Genomic DNA, 20,912 nt, shown 5'->3' with positions numbered 1-20,912 from the left:
ATTGTTTCAAGTCATTTTATAGTAAATTACGCACCCATCTATCAAGTTGGGGATCATGCACTGGTACATGACAAAACAACTCAGGATCCCGGTTGGCAACCCCCCAGGCAGACACGCGGTCCAGTCCCACCCTCCGTAAATGACCCTCTATCTGCCACAGCCAGGTGTTATGTGGGCGACCCCTTGGCCTGGTCCAGCCACTCGGGTCCCCAACAATGAGGATCTTACGAGCTGGATCATCCCCGGGGAAATGCGCCACATGGCCATAGTGCTGTAACTGACACTCCCTCACAATGCAGGTAATGTGCCTCATTCGGGACTCTATGAGCAACCGCTCATTCGACACAAAGTCAAACCAACGGTACCCAAGGATTTTCCAGAGAGACCCACCAAAGGAGTCCAGTCTTCATCTCAGGTCACTGAATAGCGTCCATGTCTTGCAACCATATAGTAAGACAGGAAGCACTAGGATTCTAAAGACTTGGACCTTCGTCCTTTTGCATAGATATGGGGAGCGCTACACACCCCTTTCCAGTGACGCCCATGCTCTCCCAATCCGTGTACTGACTTCATAGGAAGTGTCACCAGAGACATGAATGTCACTGCCAAGGTAAGTAAACCTCTGAACAAGGTAGACACTCTCTCTGCAGACAGACACACTGCTGATGGCTGTGCCCAAGAGGTCATTAAAGGCCTGGATCTTTGTTTTTATCTAGGACACACGCAATCCCAGACACTCAGACTCCTCGCTCAGGCTTTTGAGAGCCCTGATCTGACCCTCCATGCTCCAACTTGCATGCTCCCCAACTTGACTTGATCTATCCATTGTTTGAACTTTGCTTATCTCAGCCTGGTTTGCCAAGTGATGGAGCTGTGGTGAGGTTGTCATGTGTTCGTTATCGTCTTAAAGTGCAAGAACAGTGAAAGTCACTCAGCCTGAAGCAGGTTTGTGAGTTTGTTTTTTGATGGTGCCCTTATCTATTGGTGCTATGAATTTTACCCCAGCACACAATTCTTGGTCTTGCCCGCCAGCCTACCAGTTTTCCCCACCATAACTTTGAAGGAGTTCCTGCCACACCATATTAAGCTTAGAACTGTTGGAGATTTTAGGTTACCACTGAATGTAGTTTAGAGCAACAGTACTTAAATATAAATCTTCAAGGTCCACTTACAAAATTTTTTCCTTAGTCAAAGGTACAGAGAACTGCAGTTCAACGAGCAAATAAACATAGAATAGAACTATGTCCGAAAATAATGTTCCAAAAATGTAAGAACTATGTGCAAAGTAAGCATTGCAGTTTTACTGAGAAAAGTGACGCCTTCTTTCTGTAACCAAGCCTTTGAAATTTGGCACAAAAGGTGTGATGGCTAACCGGAGACACTCCGGAAAGCGGTCATAGGCAAGATTTCTGTGGTGTGAGTTTTTTTTTTTTTAAATTATATTCATATATGAAAATGCTGATTCAGAGCAGTATTTTGTGGCAAGCATGAGGAGAATTTGAAGGACCAATTTTTGCATTAGGGGAGCATTTGCTGCAGTAACCATCATTGTCCAGAAAGTGACAGGGTGACAGTGAGCTTCCTTCAGAGGAATGTTTTCTTGGAGGTCAGTCAACTCAGTTTGCAGTGAAGAAGCCCTGGCTCATTGACAAACTTTCTGTGCTTCCATGGAGAATTCTGTGACACTGTTTTCTGCGTATGGGTTTTCAATGAACAATAGAACTTGATTTCCCAGGCTGAAGTCCTCAAAGTGAGTTTTGAAATTTTCAGCCGATTTCTCCAGGAACTCAACATAATTCTGAAGGTAATGTTTTCATTTTGTTTGTGCAAAATATTTTGGGAATTAAAACGTGTCTTCTTCTGTATGTCATATTTAATTATCTCCAGTTTTCTCTGAAAAAGAACACACTGCTGATATTAGGTCACATATTGTGCCATTTCTACCCTGAAGCATCACACTTACGACAGTGAGGTGGAAAGTTGTATTAGACCAAAAAACAAGTTCTGTTTTCTTTTCATTCTGCAAACTGTTTAGCTTTTGCATTGTTTTGTTCAGACAGACATGTTAGCAGTCCTTTCTTAGTGAAACAAAAATTTTCCAATACTCTACCTCCGCTAAGCCACATAACATTATTGTAGAGAAGTAAATCATCAGATGTTGCAACTTCTGTGCTCAATACATGATGCTGTAGTGCAGATAATGCTTTCATGCAATTGAAAGTTTCAGTTGTCATAATTTATGAGTATACTTCTACTAGACTGGCACACAAAACTGCATTTCACTAATCCCTTCTCTTTTTCTATCATGGATGGTGCTCCGTCAGTAGCTATTGACACCACATGCTCCAGATAAGTCTCTCTCTCACTCAGCATCTGCGTTATTGCTTCATTAAGGTCTTCCCCATGAAGAGTTTTAAGATCTAAGATATTCTCACAAAACTTCTTTTCTTCATCATAAAATCCATCAAAGCCAATCAATTGTGCGCTATCTGTGATGTCCATTGATTCATCCACAGCAAGTAATCCCTTTTTAATGGCGTAACTAAGTTGCTGAAGTAAATCTTCAACAAGTACTTGAGTTTGACTCGCTAGTCCTGAAATTTGAACAAGGTATTTGACTTATTTTTTCTGTCATTTCATCCTTTTTGTTTTCCGTCAAGCGTAGCTTTACTCATGCTTTCTTTTGCTATTTCAGCATCAGAGAATGGTTTCTTTTGCTTGGCCAAGGCCCATGTAACTCTTTAGCGAGGCTTCCATTGCACGCACTTGCTGAGTCATTTTTTTAATTATTGTTCCGCTTGTAGCTTGATATGATGGTTTAAGCAGGTTTGATTTTGTGTCTCTTACCTCAGAGCCTGGAAATAGTTCTCCTCAAAATGTGTGTGTTTTGCCGTCATAATGGTGTTTCACATTGCTACTCTTTACAGTGGCAACTGCTTCAGAAGGTACATTGGTTTCATACTTTTTTTCTGGAAGAATGAAGGTGTACTTTTCAGTCCACTCGTACTTAAATGTGTAGTTTTCACAGTCAGCTTCCTGTTTCTTTGTGCAGAACTCAACACGCCATTCTTACTTTTTCTCTGCGAGTTTTATCCATTGGTAATTCTTGCTGCAGCCTGCAAAACAACAAAATTAGATATTTAAGTCAGAGCTTGCTAATGCTGTCTGTCTAAAGTGACAGGCTGAGGTCTCACACAGTGGTCATCAAGTTCACAGACAGAGCGTTGCAGCTTCTGTGATTGAACCAGATATAAGAGCACCAGTAATGAATGCTCTGAAGACAGATCACTTACATAGCACTTTTTGTTCTCTGCGCTGACAACAAAACACAAAAATTAATGAACTTTTGCTTGGTTCACAGTTTGAATTAAATTGTGCTTGGGATCCGGAACGGAGTCCGCCTATTAAGTACCACTGGCTTAGAACCTGGAGATGACTTTAACACCATTTGTACAACTGAAAGAGTAGTCTATAGTTGCGGGCAGAAGAGTTCAGAATCACCTAATTTCAGTCTTGCAGGAGCAATGGACACCAGGTTGAAACCCATTCTAAATAAAACCCAGTCGACCGTCTACGTCTGTGTTACCATTATGGCACGGGACCATCAGCCATTCCAAAAACTGGACATCACCTTCTCTTCAGTTTTTGTGGTTGAATGAAGCAGTTGAGGACTCAAGCATACTTTAGAAAGTGTTTGCTGTGGATTGTATTAAACAAAAGAATCATGGTAATGAGAACATTAAGATGTGGCGAAAATGCAAGAAATGAGTAGCCAAAAGGAGAAACAGTAAATATGCATCCACAACAATACAGACATGTTGGAGGTATGACCAGAAGCCCACAGTAAGTTTGGGACATGAGCAGAGAATGAAGTACATGTGGGGGCATAATCAGAAATAAACTGTATGGGGGTGTGACAGAAGGCAAACTGCGTGTTGTGGTCTAAAGCTGAACTGTATGCGAATGAGACTAAAGGCAAACTCCCTAATGCTGGGCGTGGCCACAGGTAAACTATATTTTTATTAAAGGGGAGCATCAAATAGGGGAGTGGCCAAAAGTATGAAGCCTACTAATGTAACTGAAGGCAAACTACAAATAGGGGTGTGGCACCAGATACAAACTATTCAAGAAGGCACACTGCCTATGAGAATGGGGCCAGGGGTATCGTGTACAGGGCATGGCTGCAGATAACTAAAGACTTTCATATACTTCAGTGGACATGAAGTGCACACTCCTACATGTACACATAAAGCAACTGGTTGTCCATTTTTGAGCCTGCAGCTTTTACTTAGTGTACACAATCATGTTTCTGCTTGGGGCATATTTGAAGTTTTGCCTTTGTGCCCGTGTCGTTTGCAACACATTTGATCAACGAAGACAGGTATGCACTGGCAAAAAATATGGAGGTGCGTCGAAAGGATTGACATCAAAATAATGACATTTTGTCTGTGTGCATAAGTGTGTGAAAAGTATGATTTGCCTGTGGGGTGTGTTTATAGGTACACTATGCCAGCTTAACTAAGGGCAGACAGACTTTGACAAAAGGCATACATTAAATGAGTAGGACAGGAGTGAGAATGTTGCATAACAAAACCTTTTTAGAGATACAGTTTGGTATAGCCATATGGTTTGGATTGTGGAAAGAAATGTGAGGCACTGCACTAAGCCCACTCAAACGAGTAAAGCATGCCAACTGCTTAGATTTGCCTGCAGTAAAGCTATAGGGTCTAGTGCAGAAATCATTATCTACTGCACCATCGTGCTGCCTATGGCAGTAACAGTATTATTATGCGTTTATTATTTATTGAACAACAAATTGCAATTTTTAATTATTTAAAGTATATAAACTTTTTCGTATGCTTGATCACCTCACAAATATCTCCTTAGACTCAAAAAAGGAGGGGACTGGCTATCATTATATGGCCAGTCTATATTTCATTAAATCTCATTTCAATACCATGTATTTATTCAAACAAATTCTACTTGCAACCAGTTACCAGCTAATCTCCACATTTCTTTGTAAATGCTGTGTAAGATTGTGCTTTTTTTCTTAGGCCAGCATTTCTTTCCAGTATCAACATTTGGTTGTGTTCTTCATGTGTGCGATTCACTGGTCCACCACTAACGTTTGCATCTCCTTGGAAGAGGTCAGTGTGGTATAACGGGTCCACAGCTCGTTCAGCAAAGGCCATTTTTTTAAATAATCACCGCGCTCGCGGCTTAGTGAGGGGGCGTTGGGCCATAGCAAGCCACTGGGCGATCTGCGGTGTGGGCGTTTCTCACCTAGTGCACAGGTGAGGGACTGCCCACATCCATGATTGTTCCCGTGGCTAATGTGCTGCAGCTGCTATGGCCCCTTGCAATATAAAAAGAAGCGTGAGTCGGTAGGAGAAGAAAAGAGAAAAAGAAAAGAACGAGAGAAAAGGGAAAAAAAGGACGGAGGTTACAGGAACCAAGGCGGTGCAAGAGAGAGACAGACACGAGGAGCGTTTTGGGCGAGTGAACGAGCGCTCGTGGGCAGCTGCAAGGAAGCCTGGGTGTTGGGCCTACACCCAAGAGTTAGAGTTGGAAGTTGCTCCCACTGAGCGAGCAGGTAGCGGGAGTGACCAGGGGAAGGCGACTGGCTGCAGAAGACAGGAAGTCAGCGGGAGTCGGGAGGCTTTGAGTAGAGGTCCTTAGTCTGAGCGTCCTGGAAACTAAGGAGTCCAAGTCTCAGGCCTGGGATGAGTGCCAGACCGAAGCCAGGATCGGGAGGTGTCCAGACCTGTGTGTGTGAGTTGAAGAGGGCAGCTGCAGAGAGTGTCTCGCCTGCTGCAAAGCCCAACTGGGAGAAGCAGGTGAGACGCTAACAGAAAAGAAGCACCGGACTTATCATTGGTTTTAGAAGACTGCTTCCAGCATCATTTGAACCAAACTGATTTTTAAAGGATTGTTCGATTTATTGTTTTTTAAACCTCCACGTTTTTCTTTTATTGGATTATTTATTTGGACATTGAATCACTGCACTTTATGAACACTTTGTTTTTGATTCTTTTTTACTAAACTTTTTGAACCATCCCCTTGCTCAAATGTTGTTTCACTGTCTAGCTCACCTCGGTTATATCTATCAACGGTGTTGAGTTCAAGGGCTCCCGAACAGCAATTGGGGCATGGAGCCTAACTCGCATCGTCACAGTCAGCAGTTAAACTAACGTCAGCCTTGATTACTTGACACAAATCAGGTAAAAACGAATTGTAATAAATTTTCATCTTCACGTAGAAGTATTGTTTTATCTCAGAATTGTCATTCTGAAGATATAAAATGGACATGCATAATTGTGGGCCTGTTGTTCATGTCCCTGGGAGCCTTAAACTATAAACCAGTTATAGTAGTAGTATTAGTGTTGTCTCATGTAGAGATTACAGTGATATTCTTATTTCCAAATCTGACCAGCATGCAACATTGTGCCATACTTAAAATAAAAAGCTTTATTTTATTTATATGGGTAAGGAAGTTCGACAAATATGACATAAATTTATGACAGAGACATAATAAACATGAAGAGCTACTGTCACAAGTTGGCTTTATTGCATTACATCTTATTCTCCTACTGACATTTTTGAAAGCCTTCAGCAGTTACATTTTGAGGTCTTGGAGCACTCACCAATGCTGACATTGTAACTTGTTTATTAAGACACAAAGTGCTATGGCAGGCCGGCTGCGTATTCACAAAATGGCTTTGAATATTTTTTATATTTAAATTTTGCAGATCTTTTTTGTATTGTAACTTTTACTTGCATGTACGTGCATGCTGAGGAGGCACTAGATGGCCATCTGTTTAAAAAGGAGTAGGATGATGTCTGTCACTTTTAACATATGCTCAGAGTGGGAAGAACCACATGCTGGCAGCAACAAATGTTGGCTTCACATTCGTAGAGTGTGCACTCATGTTCACTTATGTTTCAAAATTCCGAAGCCAGGGAACTAAAAGCAAGTGGTTGAGTGAATACTGGTGAGGAAAAGCAATGGTAAAGATTATCAGAAAGAATGGAACAGCAAACACATTTACTATTTATGGAGATGAGGGCGTGACCCCTGTGTGGTAGGGGTCTCATAGGTCACCAGGGGTAAGAGAGAGAGAGAGAGGGATTAGGAGCACGCACTGATCCAGCGCATTGCCACACCCACCACACGACAAAGATCCCAGATCCCAGATTAGAACCCGAGTGCAGCCATGTAACGGGTGACACCTCAGCATTACAAGGGGTAAAAATCCAAAAAATAAATTGGTACAGGGGGGTATGAATCCATCAAGATCCTTAGAAAGAGGGAGTGAGTGAGAGTAAGAGAAACAACCCCTAAGAATGATAGTAACCATTGCATATACCATAGGTGTAATGGAAGTGAATCCACTGAGGGCACAAAAAAGAAACAAGTAGCAGAACACTATGGAAAGGCCAATACAACTTGTACAGGCCACCAGGAGGTCTGATTGGGCCAAGAGAGACATGCGTCCATTTAGTAAAGATAAGTAGGCTAGGACTAACTTCAGAGACCTGACCATTTTGGAGGAAACCACCATTCTATTCTTGTGTCTCCAGCCAAAGAACAAAAAGTTCCCTGGAACCTTAAGGTTACCACTGCTTGTGGCCTGTAGGGGGTGTCTCACAACCCCAGACACCCGCTCATTTGTCCAAAATGACAAAAACAAAATAAAGGCTTTAATTACAAAATCCATATAAGTAAACAGGGGAACAGCAAAGTACAACAAACTAGAAACTAATAAACATATCTGTTCCTCATTCCTAGCTAAACAGTAGAGACCCTGGGCTACTTAGTTACATGTTTCCCCTGCTCACCTTCCACTACTTTGGTTCTACCTCCTCCCTCTGACCCACTGAGTGAGTGAGCTCTTCTCACCTGCTGCCTCCCAAATCTCAGCTTTCTGAGCAAAGGAATCAAGGCTGGTTTATATTATGACTAGGAGTGTTCAATATGTATTGTCTATGATAATATCTTAAATGTAGTTTTAATGATGTACGAGATGAAATTACATGTCACTCACTTTGCAAAAGACAGTCAAAAAAATGCACCTTGAGAGTCCGCACACTCACTATCTCATTTAACCTAACAGGATAGACTACAGCGTGTGCACGAAACGAGAACATAGGCGTGAGCTGTCCACACACCACAACTTAAGCTAGCGCAGCCGCATAAAACTGAGTAAGCAAACAGCTCCAGAAGATAAAACAGCCTCACAATCTACGTTTTTAGATTTAATCGCAAGACGTGGATCATCCATACTCACTTGAAGGTGGTTTGGCTTTGAAAAGACTATGTTGCTCAAAAGTAGACAATCTGCAAACTATGTCAGAAATTAGGTACCATTAAAGACAGCTTGACAACTAACTTGTTTCACCATCTGTGAACTAACCATCTCACTGAATATGAAGACTATAAAAAGCTTCAGGAGTTGACTGTCCTTCACAGGTCTAAATCACCCAAGGTACACGTTCAAAAACACACTCAGTAAACTTTAGCAGAATCATTTTGTAAGTGCCATACGGACGGCATGACATAACAAACATCGTCACCAATTACATTCCAGAGGTCTTGAATACTTTAGACTCAAGATACACACTGCCTGGCCAAACATATTTCAGTCAAACAGCTCTGCCTAAATTGTATGATTCATGTCACCAAACTCTGATGCATAAACTTCAGAAGGTTTCGCATTTTTCCACAACAATGGATTTATGGCTAAGCCGAATATCTGAGCCATACCTCTCCTTGGTAGTGCAGTTCATCAATGAAACCTGGCGATTGCAAAGCTACTGTTTACAAACATCTTACTTCCCAGAAGACCTCACAGGTGACATCATTGTGCAAGGTCTTAAAGATGCACTTACATCGTGTTTGCTTCCAGAAGACAGCATGGTTTGTATGTCAATAGATAGACAGCAGGGCTAACATCAGTTCACCACAGATTAACATCTGGAAGAAGCTTCATTGTTTTCAACATAGGCTTCATATTGCCATTGGTGAATAATTCAGGTTCTTACTATAACTTTTTTTTAAATGAAATTGATCTAGTATGGTGTCAGACAAAAAAAAAAAAATAATTTTGAACAAATCATTAACCCAGTCAGACAAATTATGAATCCATTTGAACAAATCACGTACTTCGTTCAAATGGGTTATTTTTATTTCCGGATGAAGCATGTCTGTCGGGCAAATTTTATTTCACAAGCTATCTTGGTTGGTGGTCCTTGATTCCAAAGCACATTTTTTCTTTCATTATTTTAAACACTCACACGGATCCCAGCCTCCTCACCCCAATCCATCCTGACTATATGGCTGCAGAAGTTTGAACAGGTGATGACACAAATGAGAGAGCAATAAAACAGAAGTCCAGAGAAGACGAGTCTTCTGCCATTGAAAAAGAGATCAAGAGCTACTTGATGATACCTGAGGTGGGCAGTGATGTAAATCCACTTAAGTGGTGGAAAACACAAGAAGTTCATTTCCCCAAATTTGGGAAACTTGCAAAAAAGTGCCTGTGCATCCCTGCCTCAAGCAGCACTTCTAAGTGGGCTTTTGACACGTTGCTACTCTGAAGCCAGATGCTGTGGACAGAATGGTGTTTCTGTCACACAATTTGAAGTTTCCTCAGTAGAATTTTGCAATTGATATCTTTGTGCAATATTGGGCAGAGTTTGAAGTTAGCAATTTGTTTAAAAATATTTAGGTTTGTGGGTTTTTTGTGTCTTTGTGCAATATACGACAAAACTCGTTTACAAATGTTATATTTTTTTTTCTTGTGCAGTTAGATTGCTGTTCTTGCTTGTATGCTGCACATTTCACCTTACAGCAGAGCAGTTTGTTTATCCAGACTATAATGTTCATGCCCTATAGTTCAATAATGATTAGTATGTTATTCCCTTTGAATTCATATCTTGTTTACATTAAGGGTCAATGCTCTCATTATAGTAGTTTTGTTGGTCTTTGTACAATTTTTGTGTAAATCCTGTAGGCCACTTTGAAATGGTTTACTAATACTTGCACTGTTTGACTTCAGTTGTACATAGACCCGTGTTTTTAAACATTTTTTGTGTTATTTTACTTCAGTTTTACAACCCCAAATCAGAAAAAGTTGGGACAGTGTGGAAAATGTGAATAAAAAAATAAAGCAGTAATTTACAAATTTCCCTTAACTTTTATTTCATTGCAGACAGTATGAACACAAGATAAGTCATGTTTTTTTTGGTCAACATCATTTGATTTGTAAATAAACATCCATTCTTGTCATTCAGGCTTGCAACACATTCCAAAAAAAGTTGGGATGGGGGCAATTCAGGGGTAGTAATGAGGTATAATAACTAAATAATGATGTGATTTGAAACTGGTGATGTTAACAGGTGATTGCAATCATGATTCGGTACAAAAGCAGCATCGAGGAAAGGCCTACTCCTTTAGGAGCAAAGATGGGCAGAGGATCGCCAGTTTGCAACCAAGTGCAGGCAAACATCTTTGCAATGATGAAGAAAAAAATTTCTCAAAGACAGATAGGAAAAGATTTGGGCATTTCTCCCTCTACAGTGCATAACATAGTGAAAAGAATCAGGGAATCTGGAGAAATTACTGTGCAGAAAGGCCAAGGGTGCAAGCCTAAACTGAATGGCCATGATCTCCGAGCCCTCAGACAGCACTGCATTAAAAACCGTCATTCATCAATAAATGATATAACTGCGTGGGCTCAGGACTACTTCAGGAAGTCACTCTCAAGCACTACAGTACGTAGTTACATTAGGAAATGCCAGCTAAAACTGTACTGTGCCAAAAGGAAGCCCTACATAAATAGTGTCCAGAAGCGCCGTCGACTTCTCTGGGCTCGGAGGCATCTGGGATGGTCCATTGTGCAGTGGAAACGTGTATTGTGGTCAGACGAATCGGTTTTTCACATCTTTTTTGGAAGAAATGGACGGCGTGTGCTGCAGACCAAAGTGGAAAAGGACCATCCAGACTGTTACCAGATACAAGTCCAATAGCCAGGGTCTGTCATGGTATGGGGTTGTGTCAGTGCCTTCGGCAAAGGTAACTTGCACTTCTGCGATGGCACCATCAATGCTGAGAAGTATATCTCAGTTTTGGAGGAACAAATGCTGCCTTCAAGATGACGTCTTTTCCAGGGATGCCCATGCTTATTTCAGCAAGACGATGCCAAACCACATACTGCACGCATAACAAAGGCATGGCTGCGTAAGAAGAGGGTGCGGATGCTTGACTGGCCTGCCTGCAGCCCTGATTTGTCTCCTATAGAGAATGTTTGGCGCATTTTGAAATGAAAAATGCGTCAACGAAGACCCCGTACTGTTGCGCACCTAAAACGTTGTTTGCAGGAAGAATGGGACAAACTAACACCTGCAACACTTAGTCACTTGATTTCTTCAATGCCTAAACATCTTTTAAGTGTTGTTAACAGACAGGGGAACTGTACAAAGTGGTAAATGCTGTACTGTCCCAACTTTTTTTGAAATGTGTTGCAAGCCTGAATGGCAAGAATGGATATTTATTTACAAATCAAACGATGTTGACCAAAAAAAAACATGAATTATTTTGTGTTCATACTTTCTGCAATGAAATAAAATTTGAGGAGAATTTATAACTTGCTTTTTTCTTTTTTTTTAATTACATTTTCCACACTGGGTTGTATGTAAATAAATAAAACCTCTTTTCCTTAACTGTTGTTTCCATAAATCTCATTAGTAAGCTACTTAATATCCTATTGACAAGACCAAGCTAGATCAATAAGACTTTTACAAACACATTTTAAAAGGATGCAAAATTCTAATGATCATTATTGTCAAAGTCCCAGAAATATATCGAGATATATTTTTTTGCCAATATCGCACACCCCTAATTGTGACCCAACTTCCGGGTACCCTGCTGTAAGCGCTTCCATTGTCCCAGCTGACATCATCATCCTCTGGTGTCTTGTGGATATGACTCCCCCTAGTGGCACCAGAATTTCTTAATTGTTAACCTCAATAGAGGTGCACTGGGGAGGCCCAAGTTGGTTGTCCTACCCAGTACGTCTGAAAACATCATCCCCAGCATTCTAGGGAACATGAGACCCTGCAGTCAGGCTTATACTATAAACCATGGGGTCTTGAATGACCTCTTGCTGTGATAGTAGTAACCTCTGCTACCTAGACTAACTTTATATACTAAATAAATGATCTGAATGGAGTCAACTCTAAATTCTTTCACTACCCTAAGCAGTCCTAAAAACACCTAATATAAATACAGATAGACAAATTAAAGGTTGCAACCAGACATTCAAAGAGTACTGAAAGTAATACATTATAAATTGCAGATATATAAAGTGTCTTCAGAAAGTATTCAGACACCTTCACTGTTTTCAAAGTAGGCTGTGCCGCACAAGAACATTAACAGATTTGATTCTAAGCCACTCCTGTGTTTTCGTTACTCTGTGTTAAAGGTCTTTTTCCTATTGGAAGGTGAAACTTCAGCCACTCAGAGGCCTAGAGTGCTGTGGTGCAGGTTTTCATAAAAGTTATTTATTTAGTTTGTTTTGTTTAGATTCTCCTCAACCCTGACTAGACTCCCAGGCCTTACCATTGAAAAGCCGCCACCATAGCATGATACCACCACCACCACCATCTTCACTGTTGGAATGATACTGCACAGGTGATGAGCGGTGACTGGCTTCCTTCAGACATGTTGCTTAGAATTAAGGCCAAACAGTTCTATCTTGGTTTCATCAGACCACAGAATCTTGTTTCTCATAGTCGAGAGTCATTTAAGTGCCCTTTCTCTACATTTCAAGCAGAATTTCATGTGTATTCTGGCCACTCTGCCATAATTTTCAGATTAGTGGAGATTTGTAATGGTGGTTGTCTTTCTGAAAATGTCTCCCATCTGTACACCGGTTCTGTTGGGTACAGCCAGAGTGACCATTGCGGTTTTAGTCACTCCTCATATCAAGGCCCTCCTCCCCAAGTTGCTCAGTTTGACAGAGCAGCAGCTCTAAGAAGAGTTGTGGTTGTTCCAGACTTATTCCATTTAAGAATTATGGAGGCCACTGTGCTCTTGGGAATCTTCAGTGCTGAAAATCTCCAAATCTATGCCGCAGCACAAACCCGTCTCAAAGCTCTGGAGGCAAATCTTTCAACCTCAAGGGTTAGTAAGGCTCTGATACACATTGTCATCTGTGAGACCTTATTAGGCAGTTGTGTAGCTTTTCTTATCACATCCAATCAATTGAATTTTTCAGTTAGAACCATCTCCATGGTGGTCATTACAATGGGATACACCTGAGCCAAATTTCAAGTGTCATAGCAAAGAGTCTAATACTTGTGTCAATGTGATGCTTAAGTTTTTTATTTTTAATAAATTTGCAAAAAATTCCTTTTGTCCCGTTTTTGTTTTGTCATTCTGAGATATTAAGTGTTGTCTTTTTAAGGAAAAATTAATTTTAAAGGTTGTAACATAACAAAATGTGAAAAAAGCGAATCGGTCTGAATACTTTCTGAAGATGCCACACAAATTCTTACATATGCACACATAAACAAATATTATATATGCAAGTATATAAGGTGTGTGTGTGTACTGTATGTATTGTCCATTGCAAACTTCTGAAGTTACAAATGAAAATGAACTGCTACAGATATAATGATGACATGTTCCATGGTAGGTAGTAAGAATCGGCTTCCTAAAAGAGAGCAAGCTTTCAGTCCTACCAGTGTCCAGTGATAATGGTGATACAATACTGTACTAGTTTAATCCACAGATGAACAATGGAAGATGGAAGAAGACTTCTGAATCTCTAGGCCAAGCCGTTTAATTGATTTTTTGCATCTCTGCGTGAAGCATGGAGCCCAACACTGGCAATTGTTACTGAAATTGTAGTTGACTCTTTATAGCTAGCAAAACTGCTCTTTAGTTCCACCTTATTCTTTCTTGATGCTTCTCGTGTTAAAGGGTGTGGAGGTTTGACTTCTGGTTCCAGGAATAACTGTCATTGGTTAAGCCTGCGACTACATCTAAACGAGTTCTTAAAGTTAAGCCACACAGTGATCTGCTGTATGAAATGCTGACACTATAGGACAGGAGCACACTGAATTATAACATTATTGCAAAATATGTGGCATTGCTAAAGTTTTTCGGCCAAAGTGTAGAAACAATTGGAACCAGATGAGGGATTTCAGCAATGGTTAACTTATAACTGGAGAAGGGCAATCCTGCTTCTAAAAATAACTACAGGATGGAGCTGAGAAGTCTCACAGGAAGAAGATGGATCTGTGTCATGATCTGACCGTTGTTTTTAGTTTTTCTATGGGTCTCTAAAAATAATGTATACATCATTTTGGTGTTTTATAGACCAAGGAATCCAGTGCTTACGTTTATTTTTTTTATTTGTTTATTTTGTACTGACTTTAGAAATTAATTATGTTCTTTGACAGTGACATTTTGTTTTTGTATGGGTGTCACCATTTTGAGATGCTTTGTATATATCATTTCTGTGGTGTTCCTAGGGGAGGTCAACTGGAAGTGTGCAGTACACATAGGTCCACATCATACACTCCCTGGTTGTCCAAGTTCGTGGATATCAGTGTTATATTCTTTGAATGTAAAAATGATGTTTGGTTACAAGCCCTTTTCTGTCCTTTTGACCACTCTCTTCAACTTAGGTTTTAACTCAGTTTGAGTGTAAATTCCTGGTTTTTGACCCTCTCATTTCAAGTATTGACTATGATTATTGTTTCACATTCTGAACTCTGTTTACTTGATTTTGTTCTCCCAATTTTGACCTTAGCTAGTTGAATATATCCACGGCCATCTCCTGATCTAATTTCTCTTTCTAAACGCTGCTACCTCATAGGCCAGTACAATTTACAGCCGGCAAGTGGATTATCTAAGGAGATGCCAGGACCTGGTTTGAGTGAGGAAGGGAAAATGAGAGCCTTGTGGTACTTGGAATTAGGAAAATGGGGAAGCCATTCCACCAATAGCCAGGTCAAAAAGGCAAACTCAAAAGTTTCGGTTGTTTTTGTTCTTGTTTATTTCCCTTTGTTACTTTATATTTTTGCTGTTTTCTCACTTTGCTCGAGTGTTTTTAAAAGAACCCACATTTTATATTTTTGGACTATTTTGGTATTGTAATAATGGAGAAATGCCAGTGCTGCTCATCTATCATAACTGCTGTTCTGTGTGTAATCCAAAGTAACACAAGGCCCTAATATCTAAGCTAAAACTACTAAAGTATGACTTAATCATTTATGAGCAAGTAAACTAAAATAGTATTGTTTGTGTGTTTTTATATTTCAGAGTGACAGGCTTCTGATCAAAGGAGGAAGAATAGTGAATGATGACCAGTCATTTTACGCCGATATTTACATGGAGGATGGCCTCATTAAGTATGTATCACCATAATTTCACACACTGTACCCTAATTGTGTTTGCTTTCCAGTGTGAGAGGTGACAGCGAAGGTGTCCAGATGCTACTAAATTTAATGTTGGGTCACTTTTGAGGGTTTGGTCTTTGTTTTGTCCATCAGTGTAAATTTTACTTTTTACAGATGGGCAACCTCACTGTTCCTTTAGTTATATCTTAGATTTTGAGTATGCAGGTTATTTTAAAGGTAAAGAGAGGACACTCCTTGGTAGTGTACAAGGTCTTGTGATTTACAGCTGTGGTCACTCACTGAGTAATTTACTCATATATGGCACCTTAATTAATATTAATTAAATAAATAATAATTCAAAGTTTGCCCCTTGTGAGTGTGAATGTGTCTGAGTGGGCCTTGTGATGGAGTGGCACCCAGCCCAAGATTAGTTTCTGCCTTTGCACCTGATGATGCTGGGATAGATGTTAGTTCTGTGCACCTCTGAATTGTACATTGTACATAATGTACATAATAGTACATTACCAATTAGAGTTGTAGTGAGTTGGATTGTGTGTGAACCTTTCATGGTAAAAGCCAACATGTAGCAGTTCTGCAGCACATTTATTTCTATTTGTAGTGCATTGGGTGACTTGGGAGTAGCTACACAGGGTTGGGATTTGCTTTGGCAATCTTGTGGTTTCAAACCTTCCTCCTGTGCCAATGTAGTTCTGTAGTCTGTTACCACTTTACGGTGTACATCTTGTTGTGTGGTGACATCAATTCAGAGTTAATGAGAAGTGAAAATCTGTATTTGCTAACAGATTACAGTCTTATAGTTAGAGGTTAATTAAGAGCAGTCTTCATTGTCCAGAAAGGCAACTAAAGCTTAGTGGTTAAGTAAGAATTTTCAGACCCAACTTTGCCAGTTCAGTTCTGCCAGACTTTGTGGTCCTCAACAAATCACTTCAAAAGTCTCAGTTTCAACTGGGAAATAATTATAGGAAGAGCCTGTTGTAAAGCCCCTGGTACTATAATACGGTTGATTCATGGGCTGATCTACCTTCAGGGCATTCTGGGTGCATGCCCAGGGGCCCGTGGTGCAAAGGGGCCCTTTCACCAAGCCCATGCCGCCCCGTTGATGAAATGATCGAATATCTACAAATCAAAATGATCAAGGGGGGCTCCAAAGGTAACGATCGAGTCTCGCACCAAAATCAAAAGTTAAAAATGCAATGCTGCATTAAGTGACCTGGTGTTCGCGTGCTTCATTGTTGAAAGTTCAATCAGTTCTCTGTGAAGGAGCTTCTGTAAGTCACCCGGAGGCCTGCGGGGTCTTTTGCTGGCCTTGGGTTGATTGCATCACAAGATCTTGATAGAATGGAAATTAGTGTTATAAGGATAAATATGGTGAAAGTGTTTGAACTTGTGGGGCCTAATGTCCTTTGCTTATGTTTAGCATAAAGATGGCATGTATTAAGAATATCCAAGAAGTGTGCTTTACTGTGGTTGTGGTGGAGACATTATTTTTGTTACTTTTTGTTAAAAAAATGATTTTAATGGTGGGTCTAGTGTTTATAGTCTAGACCATCCATCCACCAATTTTGGGTTTGCACTTTTTCTATTTTCTTTGATTTTTTTTTTCCTGTTTGACTATCATGGAAAGTGCTGGATTTTCTGATTGGAGAAAGAACCCCAAAAAATGGTTAGAATCCTTAATAAGATTGAGAAACCATCCCTGGATTTTTAATGACATAACCTGCCTCCATTCTTATCATAGTTTATTCTTCATGTCTCATACTGTTGGGTCAAAGGGAAAGTCTCCCTTAAACCAGGCGATTTTACTCATATGGCACTTTAATGGTTGTTACCTAATTTGAAACTGGTCATCCTTATAAGGATAGAAGGCACACTCTGTTGTATGCTTCTTTTTTTTTTTTTTAACAGGCAAATTGGAGATAACCTGATTGTTCCAGGCGGTGTTAAGGTCATAGAGGCCAATGGCAAAATGGTTATACCCGGTGGCATTGACATCCATACGCGGCTGCAGATGCCATATAGGGGAATCACGGCGGTGGATGACTTCTTCCAGGGGTCAAAGGCAGCTCTGGCTGGTGGAACTACCATGATAGGTCAGACTTTTTTTTTTTTTTTGACTCTGAGGTATTGTGCACAAACCTCTATGTACCATAATGTATCTAGAGACACAGATACTACACAAAATAAAGACCAAGGAAAAATGATTATAAAAGTCAGAAACAAAACTAACATTTTTCCAGTTTCCTTAAAGCTATGCCCAGTCTTAGTGTATTTGCTTTCTTTACAAGTAATATTATCTGAAATTGTAGACATTAAAGTTAGTGCGTTGTCAGTGTGACATACATATTGTTTAAGGAACTAATGGTATTAATTATAAAATGTACATTTCAAAGCAGAATTCTAATCTAAAAGCCGTTATCTGTTGACTTTTAAACCTGAGGCAATGGTAGTCAAGACATAAGATTCAACTTTACATTGGCAGGAAGATGCACACATACTTATATACTCACACACATTTGGACGTTATCTTGTAAAAAGTTTATATTCAGTAAATTGTTGAGTCATCTTCTGATACTTTGTGTGCCATTTGCCAGCTCGCCATCAGTCTATCCTGGCAGTGCTGCAGTCCTCCTCATAGTACATACATCACACACATCCCATGACATCAGTGTATCAAAACTCCCAGGCTGCCAACAGCACATTTAATTTCCACAATGCAAATATCGTATGGCTGGCTGTGAGTAAACTGTGGCAGTACAGTGATCCCTCCTCAATCGCAGGGGTTACGTTCCAGAACACCCGCGAAAGGTGAAAATCCGTGAAATTAAAACCATATGTTTATGTGGTTATTTTTATATATTTTAAACCCTTATAAACTCTCCCACACTCTTATAAACATTTCCCGCACAGTTATACAGCATAAACCCTTTGTATTCTCTTAGATATTAGGTAAGATTCGTTGAAATTATGTATGTAAACACACTGTTTATATACAGTAAAACCTAAATGTTACAGCCATTATGATAGACAGGCCACCAACAATAAATATGTACAATGCAAGAAAAATTGTATACAGTAAAATGTGTGTACAGTGACACTAAATGTACGTACATGTACTAAGTACGTAGAAAATTAGTTATGGGTACTCACCAACAATGACATGACGACTTGTCCGATAACGATGAGTTTAATTTTAACAAAGGAGAGCATTGCAGCTCTTCTAAAGGAGCCTCTTCAGGCAACTGTGTAGCACCGCCGTTGTCGTCTTGAGTTTCTTCTTCTACTGAAGGCGTACTAGGTGGTATAAGGAACAACGTGATGGGCAGTTGGCTGGCGCTGCTTTTTCATTTGTGTAAGGAGGTTTTTATACACTTTCGTGGCGTTGTCAAGAGCATTTCTAAATTGCAAAGAACGAATCATTTGCATGTCCCATTCTTCAACTGATGTCTGGAGATCTTTTGCCATTCGTAGAATGGTCGCGAGATGCTCGAGAGTTAGGCCAGCGTCTTCTTCCTGTCCTGGGTCCTCTTGTTCCTTATCTTCCTCGCTTGCTGACTTGGTCATCCTGGCCAAATCTTAGTCGCTCAGCGTCTCGGAGTGGGCATTGAGCAGCTTATTGACGAAAGTTAACTCTTTAGACAGCGAAACACATTGATGCTGAATGAGTGAGATGAGATTTCCTGGTTAACGCAAAGCGGAATTAAATTCTGATCTCCGTCGCTGAGCCAATCAGCACCCAGGAACTTAACCACGTGCTCTGATTGGGTAGCTTCTCAGCCATTCGCCAACAGTGTCCCTTGTATGAAATCAACTGGGCAAACCAACTGAGGAAGCATGTCCCAGAAATAAAAAGCACCATTGTCCACAGAAACCCACGAACCAGCAAAAAATCTGCAATATATATTTAAATATGCTTACATATAAAATCCACGATAGAGTGAAGCCGCGAATGTCGAAGCGCGATATAGTGAAGAATTACTGTAATATCTGGGGTGTCTTCTGCTGCTATCTCAAGCTGTAATTGAAGGCTAGTCAGAATGGTGTCCTTCCATATTGCAGTAACATTTCTCATTAGACTGACAGCACAAACCCTGTTGAACCTGTATCAGATATTTAGTCCATAGAGTCAGCCGTCATTATCAGATTTGAAATAAAATCTGTCATTTCACTGTTTTAATTAAAAAAACAACTCCATTTCTTAATAATTTTAAATGGCCTACTTATTCTACATTGTTACATGATGCTTACTTTGAGTGATTGGCTTTTCATATTTATTTGTTTACCTTTTCCTGCAGTTCTCTGCTAACCTCTCATCGCAAATTTTCTCTCTACTTTCAGTTGACCATGTTGTGCCAGATCCTGGCTCCAGTCTTCTTGAAGCTTTTGAGAGAATGAAGGAATGGGCAGATGAAAAGGTCTGCTGTGATTACTCCCTACACCTTGATATAACTCACTGGAATGACAGTGTCAAGCAGGAGATTGAAGTCCTGGTCAAAGAGAAAGGTGTTGTGTGTTTCTTGCCCTAGTCCATCTTGTGCATGTATTTAAACTCATAAAACAGTGCAGTAATAAAGTGATTTTTCTTCTTATCTAAAGTAGGGATCAGCAATACGTGCTGACCATCTTTCTCCTCAGATAGAAAACTCATCTCGTTTATGTTTCAGGAAGTGGGTCATTGCTAAAAATACACTTGGCAGCTTTGAAAAAGAGCACAGCTCCAGGCATTTGTGGGTGTGTAAAGATTTCACCCAATTAGACCTCCCTCCTTTTTGAGGCTGTCAAGGAAATGAGCTGTTCACACTGTTATTATAATATTTGCGTAAAATAAAATAAAAAGAATCCTAACATTTATACCCTTTGCATCACTGTAATTTACTTAATCCATCTGTCCAATATTAGTAGGCTCATCATCTTTGTAAAAGAGCAGTAGAGATTTGTATTTGTAATCTGACATTTTATTATTTTTTCTGCTGCCCACTTCAAGGAAAGGACACCTTTTGTCTTAGGCTCAAACTGGGAGTCATTTTTGCCTCGGTGCTTCTTCATTTTAAGATAAATGTATTGAAAATTATATTGATATTTGAATTTGAAATCTCTGAATTAATAAGAATATTTCAATTTGCTCTGAAGGCTTCTTGGGTTTTTAATACCTATTTATAGTGTGTGGCATTTGAATGCTCTGTTTTCCACACTGGAATTTATACTGTGAACTTCAGCTACCACCACAGTCAAATGCTTATAAAGGTGGTTATATGCTTTGAACCTTTTATGAACTGATGCAGCACAATTTTTGCTAAATAGGATTACATTGAATGCAAATGGTAAGGGATCTACCGCAACCTGACAGGAACACTAAATGTCCTGTCATCCATCCTGTTATTTTTAATTTCCTCTTGTAAATACAACAACAATAGGTGGATGCCTAATTTTAGCAACCATAACAAGTATAGTCACCAGTGCCAGGCTTAGGTTTTCTTACACTTTTG

General features: G+C 40.0%; 1 protein-coding gene across 2 annotated transcripts in view; it reads left to right on the top strand.

The window, feature by feature from the left end:
- Nucleotides 1–20,912, top strand: part of dpysl3 (dihydropyrimidinase like 3) — a 132,686-nt gene that overhangs the window by 61,681 nt on the left and 50,093 nt on the right. For both annotated transcript variants that reach the window (XM_039775017.1, XM_039775018.1), the window contains exons 2-4: nt 15,332–15,420; nt 17,335–17,519; nt 19,765–19,929. In XM_039775017.1, coding sequence (XP_039630951.1) covers nt 15,332–15,420; nt 17,335–17,519; nt 19,765–19,929 — 439 coding nt within the window. The remainder of the gene's footprint in view (nt 1–15,331; nt 15,421–17,334; nt 17,520–19,764; nt 19,930–20,912) is intronic.

Source organism: Polypterus senegalus, chromosome 13 (genome assembly GCF_016835505.1).
Source record: "Polypterus senegalus isolate Bchr_013 chromosome 13, ASM1683550v1, whole genome shotgun sequence".
In the NCBI taxonomy this organism is placed as follows: Eukaryota; Metazoa; Chordata; class Cladistia; order Polypteriformes; family Polypteridae; genus Polypterus; species Polypterus senegalus.
The sequence above is the reverse complement of the archived record's forward strand: the minus strand, read 5'-3'. Positions and strand labels throughout refer to the sequence as shown.